The sequence below is a fragment of the Sorex fumeus genome, unplaced genomic scaffold (genome assembly GCF_029834395.1).
Source record: "Sorex fumeus unplaced genomic scaffold, SorFum_2.1 ptg000038l, whole genome shotgun sequence".
Lineage (NCBI taxonomy): Eukaryota > Metazoa > Chordata > Mammalia > Eulipotyphla > Soricidae > Sorex > Sorex fumeus.
In genome coordinates, this window is record NW_026606095.1 from 12,523,995 (window position 1) to 12,531,287 (window position 7,293).

At 47.5% G+C, this 7,293-nt stretch overlaps 1 protein-coding gene across 1 annotated transcript in view; it reads left to right on the forward strand.

The window, feature by feature from the left end:
- The window catches only part of KLF9 (KLF transcription factor 9), a 33,208-nt gene extending 26,175 nt beyond the window's left edge, over positions 1 to 7,033 (forward strand). The window contains exon 2 of the mRNA XM_056118793.1: positions 3,349 to 7,033. Within this exon, the coding sequence (XP_055974768.1) occupies positions 3,349 to 3,578 (230 nt within the window). The 3' untranslated portion in view covers positions 3,579 to 7,033. The remainder of the gene's footprint in view (positions 1 to 3,348) is intronic.
- Positions 7,034 to 7,293: the final 260 nt, after the last annotated feature.

Genomic DNA, 7,293 nt, shown 5'->3' on the forward strand with positions numbered 1-7,293 from the left:
TGTGGTGCTAGAGTTGGAAGTCTGCGCATTTGACATTGTTCTTGCCACATGGTGTTTGGATTTTTTGGGTTGTGACATATATGATATGTGAATTTGAAACTTATTCTTTTGGATCCTCCCAAGACTTGGAGTATTTTTATGCATCATTCTCCATAGCGACCATCCCTCTTAGGGATGGGCTCAGCATTCACTGGTTTGATACTAGCTTTTGCTGCCGCAGCTTGTCACTCCAGAGCTCACCAAAGATGTGTGCCTTGGTTGATCAAACAGAGCCAAGGAGACACATTTGTTTTGCCCACACTGAGTTTCCCATAGAACTAGCAAGTTGTACAGGGCATCATGCCCAAGGCTCTGCTTGGAGAGAGAACAGCAAATAAAACTAGTCATGTCTCCATTGCCCCAGAGGTGATAGAGGCTTGGTTTTGTTGTCTTTATCTTGATTGCAACATCGCTCTCTGGCACGGGTTCCCAGAAGCTGGGGGGTAGTTTGGGGATGAATCAGAAGTAACACGCTGGACAGCTCCCAGCCTTGTGAGTCTCTGGATCCCTGGGAGGTAGGGATGGGAGTGAGAAAACATTCGCTCCTCGCACCTGCAATATTCTGTGCACACCTGGAGCCTGTGCCCCGAGCCTCGGAAGCAGCTGCTCTGGGCTGGGTGTGAGGAGGAGGTACTGGCTGGGAGCTGCAGGAGGCCGTCACTCCCAGGAGGAACGAGCAGAATGCCACCTAAACTGTTGGTTCAACTTTTCTGCCCGGACGTGTTTCCTTTGATGCTTCAGAGCTCAGCACAGGACTCCTTTCTCCACCATTCCAGCTTCTAATGCTGGTCTGATTCGGTCAGGGGCAGAGCTTAACTGCATTATTTGTGTGTATTGGGATCAAGGGCATGAGTCCAGGGAAAGTCCTAGGAATAAAGTTGGGGTGTTGGAAACACTGTCAGGGGTCCAGCCTCAGTCTGCTGATCTCTGTGCTGTGCCACACATAAGTGAGATCCTGCAGATGGGGCCCTTACTCTGCCTGCACCGATGCCATTGTTTTAGAGGAGTGTTGATTCTCTTATGAGGAATGGGGAGAAAGCTGGGATTGTTTAAACCAGAGGAAAGAGTAGACCAACATAGAGATGTCTTCTGATTTTTTTTTCTTTTTGGGTCACACCTGGCGATGCACAGGGGTTACTCCTTGCTCTGCACTCAGGAGTTACTCCTGGTGGTGCTCAGGGGACCATATGGGATGCTGGGAATCGAACCCAGGTCGGCCGCGTGCAAGGCAAACGCCCTACCCGCTGTGCTATCTCTCCAGCCCCTGTCTTCTGATACTTAAAGGAGTATTCTATGTCAGAGGGAACAAAAAGCAGCAATAAGGGCGTGGGTCTTAGAATATGGACTTGGCAGAAGGGCAGGGTTCACATTAGCAGGGGAGTCTTTGTGGTAGAACCTATGGGTTTGGGCTGGGGATATAGCTCAGCAATAGAGAATTCACCATGCATGTGCGAAAGCCCAAGTTTGTGCCCCCAGAATCACACACCATTTTTTTTATCTTTTTCTTTTTTAGAGAAGGGAGAAGCTTCATATGTATATTATGATATATGAAGGCTTCATAATATATACGAAGCCTCTCTCTAAAAAAGAAAAGGATAAAGATTAAAAAAAATGGTGCTGGAGAGATAGCTTAACAGGTTGGAGTGCCCGCTTTGCATGCAGGAGAGACTTGGGTTTGATTCTGGTACTATAAAGTCCTGTGAGTATTCCTGGGTCTGACCCCCAAACCACAAAAGAGCACTTTCGCACTCTAGCACTGTCCTCCCGTTGTTCATCGATTTGCTCGAGTGGGTATCAGTAACGTCTCCAATGTGAGACTTTGCTGTTGCTGTTTTTGGCATATCAAATACGCCACGGGGAGCTTGCCAGGGTCTGCCGTGCGGGCGGGATACTCTTGGTAGCTTGCCGGGCTCTCGAACCTGAGTCGGCCGCGTGCAAGGCAAACGCCCTACCCGCTGTGCTATCGCTCCAGTGCTGTACTATGGCTTCAAAACCAAAAAAGAAAAGGAAAAAAAGAGCAAATGGGCGTTGAAGTCAGATATGGAAGCCTCTGTCACTGGGCGTTGCTGGCCGGTAGGAAATGTTGGCTCCAGAGTGCTGGAGGTGGTTCATGGACACGACTGCTGGAGCTTCCAGAAGTACGGGGAGATTGGGGGAGGTAGCCCATCCCCAACTCCATGAAAGCCTGGAGATTTCAGTCAAAAACCCCGCATACTTGAGTTTTTCAGCAGGTTAATTTCTTAGGTGTCCAGACACCTCAGCCTAGCTCAGCTCTCTCTCTCTCTTTACAGGGTCCAGAAACATCATGAAACCAGCAACTGTCTCCAATAAGCCTGTGGGGTGGGCAGGGGGAGGGGTGTTGGTAGGGTGCTGGATAATTCACAAGGCTCTTGGGGGGAACCGTTAGACACAAACTAGCTTCCTATATCTGCTTTGAGAAATCACCCTTCTCAGCAGTCATGGTGGTCTGCTGGTGGGGATGGGGGCACACCAGAGCACTACCTCAGGATGGCTTCGACCCAGTCAGAGCCAAAACGTTCGTTTTGCCCACATTGAGTTTTCCCATAGAACTAGCAAGTGGTCTAGGGCATCATGCCCACGGTTCTGCTTAGAGAGAGAACAGCAAATAAAACCTTAGCCATGTCTCCATGGCCCCAGAGGTGACAGAGGTAGCGCCTCAGTGTTCCAGGTTGTTGGAAGGCCTGGGTGAAGGCGTTGGCGGGGTTGGTTTCTTCTGAGTTTCCTTTCCTGGCCTTGCCCTGGGTTTCTCCTCCCTGCCTCCTCCTTATCCAGTCCTGCTGGTTTGTGGCACCCCTGCCCTCTCAGATAAGGCAGCAGACATTGGACCCAGGCCCACCCAGATGATCTCTTGAAACGTGTTTGGGGCTTCATCCAGCCACAACGAGGGCCCCTTCCTGACAGTCTTTGTAGGGAATTGTTGTGGTAGGGATGGAATTCGGGCCTCTGGTCCAGGTCCTGACGTCCCTGATCCCTGGACTAGTTCCCCAGGCTCAGTAAACCTCTTTCAAGATTTTGTCCCCAGTGGCCGGAGAAGGTAGTGCAGTGGATAGGGCACCTGGCATCCCCTTTGGTACCCTGAGCCCCGCAGGAGTGCATCCTGAATGCAGAGCCAGGAGCAACCCCTAGACATTGTGACCCATGTGACCCAGCCCCCAAAACAGCCCCATCCCGAGGAATGGGCTCCCGATTGGGGGCTGGGGGGTGGCCTCGCAGGCAGAGCGAGCGTGGTCAGCTTGTGGGCCGTCCGTGGCACTGACTCTCTTGTCTCCCATCTCTCTCCCTGCACAGGCGAGCGGCCCTTCCCCTGCACGTGGCCAGACTGCCTTAAAAAGTTCTCGCGCTCCGACGAGTTGACCCGCCACTACCGGACCCACACGGGGGAGAAGCAGTTCCGCTGCCCGCTGTGTGAGAAGCGCTTCATGCGGAGTGACCACCTCACCAAGCACGCCCGACGCCACACCGAGTTCCACCCCAGTATGATCAAGCGGTCGAAAAAGGCTCTGGCCAACCCCTTGTAAGGTGCTGCCCACGGAAGCCAGGGAGGGATGGACCCCAGATAGACGAACCGACTCCCCACAAGCGGACAGATGGACCCGTGAAAATCAAGCCCCAGCAGAGACGCCCCTCGACGGCCAGCCCGGCCCAGGCATCCTGGAGCCCGGGCCCTCTTCAGAGCCCCTCTCCCTGCATTGTTTTTTAAAAGCACATTGTAGCCTAAGATCAAAGTCCACACTTGGTCCCCTTACAGAGGCAGCTCTCAGTGTCTCTGACTTCTGGAGGGAAGGCAAAGGCTTTTTTTCTCTTTCTTTCACTCTCTCTCTCTCTCTCTCTCTCTCTCTCTCTCTCTCTCTGTCTCTCTCTCTGTCTCTCTCTCTCTGTCTCTCTCTCTTACTCTTTTACTCTCTCTCTCTCTCTCTTGTTCTCTCACTCTCTCCTCTCCTCTCTCCTCCCTTTCTCTCTCTCTCCTCCCCACTTTCCCTCTCTCTCCTTTATTCTGGGGGAGGGGTGATGGGGGGCCTGGGGGAGGGGAGTCCGTCCCAGACTGGGGTTAGAATTTCCAAGATTCAACACTGGTGTACATATGTCTGACGGGGTGCATTGGACCTGTGGCTCCCACAGCGATTCTGGGCACTTCCTGCTTGCCGTCTCAGAATTTTTTTTTTTTTCTTAGCCTTTCAATGTAACGACGAGTGTGCTTCCGTTTCTTTAGCAAAACCACTCTCTTGAATCACGTTAACGTTTGAGATTACAAACCGCCATAGCACAGCTGTCTTTATGCAAGCAAGAGCACACCTACTCCAGCATGATCTGTCATCTAAAGACTCGACAACCAACCAACCAACAAAAGTTACTTCTAGTCCATGGGTAAGCGGAGTCTGAGTTTCTACGAATGGAGACAAGCCTGGAAAAAGGTCACACTAAGTACAGAACTTTCCGAACCTTGCTTCGTATGAATTGTACTTTCTCGAGCATAAGCTGCACTTTTTATTTTCTAATGCAGAGGATGAATACGTTAAATACATGCTTTAAGGATAGTAGCAGACATTTTGTTTGGAACCATGTTATAATCTGCTTCTTTTATAGCGTCCCCATTTCCCTAAGAAATCATGGCAGAGATGTGAGGGCAGAATCTTACAACAGATGCTGAAGGAGAAGGAGGGTAGTGTTTCATTTTTTTTTTTACGTTAAAAAAACCAAGCAGTTAACTCTATTAACCGTTCCCAAATGTCCAATCCTTTAGTTTAGCATCCTCCGAACTGTACCACAACGCCACAATGGGAGCCGGTCTTGGAGTCTGTTGGGATTTCTTTGAATGGGTACCCAACAATCACGAGTTCTGGAAACACCTATTTTGGGGGGGGAGGGGGGAGAAGGTTTGCCGATCTCCATCCCGTGTCCCTACAAAACTCCCATATCAGGTGCAAGAGTTATGCAAAAGGAAAAGGGAGAGGAAATGTGAAAAGGAAAACTATATTCCTATCAGTCGTGAGTGCCAAGAGAAAATACCACAGTGACGGTGATCTCAGGGGAACCTCATCAACATCCTCCCGTTCGGAGAGAGGAAGCACATATAGAACATGGCAGGCTGAAAACACATCACTGTACCTTTTCCGCCCGGAGCCTCACCACTATCTGTCTTGTATCCAGGTGTCTAGTAATGGCCTAAACCACTACATCCACAATATGCCATGTACCTGAAAACTTCACTCTTGGCCTTTCCCAGAGGCCAGAAAAGAAACTTGAGTTTTCAGAGGCAAGGAAAAACCTCAAACAGGGGAGTCAGCAGTGATCGTGGGGGAAATGTTTACATTTATTTTTTTTCTTTCAGAAATAATACTTTCTGACAATTTTATCTGATCTGTCAAACAGGGAGCTCCGGTGCACTCGAGTTTATGCATGTGCTGGCAAATATATTGTGTCAACGTAGGGTGCTACCTCTCAGTGAACCCGTTAGCTCACTGACACACCTGCTCATTTCAGGTTCAGAAGCAGTGTAGACACCTGCGGCAGGCATGGGTCACAGCTGACTCCGACTTCCAATACAATAGCCATCACTAGCACGGTGTGTGTTTTGATTTTCTTCTCTTTTTTCTTCTTCTTTTTCTCGTCTAACCGACCTAGTTGCATTAGTGGTTCTATAAAGAGAACCTGCTTTTAACAGTAGGACTGGGCGCAGTCCGTGGGAGAAAACGAAAAGTGTTTTCTCACGGGAAAACACGTCAGGAAAAATAAAAGAACACTTTCTACCTCTGTTTCAGATTTTTGAAACGCTTATTTTAAACCAAATTTTAATTTCTGTGTCCAAAATGAGTTTTCAGGACATCTGTTCTTCCATATGAAATAGGTTCGGCTGCCTGTTTCTGTCTGATCTGCACTCACGGAATGGTTCTGCTTGTGGTCCTCTACGCGCTGCCTTTTAGTGAGTGAGGAACTTGGGGTTGCCTAGCAACCCCCAAACTTGTACAAACTCATTCTTCCCTCACCGAGAGAAACGAAGGAAAACCAAGCAAAGTCAGTGAAAGACAATCTTTGTAGTTTCTGAAGCAAATCTATACGTGGCTTTTGTCCAGCACTTAGATGGATGTCAATTCAGCAACTTCTTTAAAATCATGCACAATTTTCTCCCCACCCCCCCAGAGTTGCTACTTGCCTTTTCAAGTTGTTGAAGAACACACATTTGATATTCTCTTATATGTTAGAGTAATGTAACGTATCAACTCAAGGCTTTTTATTCTCGTGATGAATCCTGTTTCAAAATGTCACGAAACAGGAACCAGCATTCTAATTAGATTTACTCTAGCAAGATATGGTTCAAATAGGACTACTAGAGTTCGTTGAACACTAAAACTTTGAGACAAACTTTTTATATTAAAAAGACCATGGATTTAACTTATGAAAATCCAGATGCAGGATAGTAATTTTTGTTTACTTTTTTAACCAAACTCAAACTTTTGAAAGACTGTTGCAGGGGTTTCAAAAAGAAAGAGAAGTTGTTATATCTAATATTGTAAGTAGTTGACCTATTCTGGAAAATTAAATAGTTTTAGAGTTAAGAGAACTCCTCTCCTTGGTTAGGGAAGAAGAAAGCCCTTCACCAGTGTGGAATGATGCCCTGGCTTTAAGGTCTATAGCTCTACATCATGCTTCTTTTGAAAATTATATTTGGTAGTTAATAATCACAGAAAACTGGTTCTTTAGTCGGTTTGCAGGTAGACTTAGCACAGCACTCATCACTCTGGATAGACTGAAATGTTCTTTCACAACAGATGAATGATCTGTAACACTGTAAGATACTGATCTTTACAACTGTTTAATCAGTTTTATTTTTGTACAGTATTAGTGACCTAAGTTATTTTGCTGTCCCGTTTTTGTAAATCAAATGAAATTATAAAAGAGGATTCTGACAGTTGGTATTTTGTACATATGTATATATGTTGTCCAAATAAAGATAATAAAAACAATAAAGATTGGATTGTTCTAGCCACTGTGTATTGTCAAGGAGCCGACTTCGTGAACATTTCCTCATGGAAGTTTCTCCTTTGGCCTGGCCTCTCAGGCCTTGCTGAGGAGCACAGAGCTCTACCCGGGGCTTCCAACATGCCTTGTTTCGCAGAAACCGTGCAGGTTCACTGTTCACAGGCCTCTGAGGAGGTAGCATGGAGCTTGAAAACCATATTGCACTGCAGGGGAGCATGTGTGTTTTCAGGTCAGTCATTTAAAGAGGTTTATAAA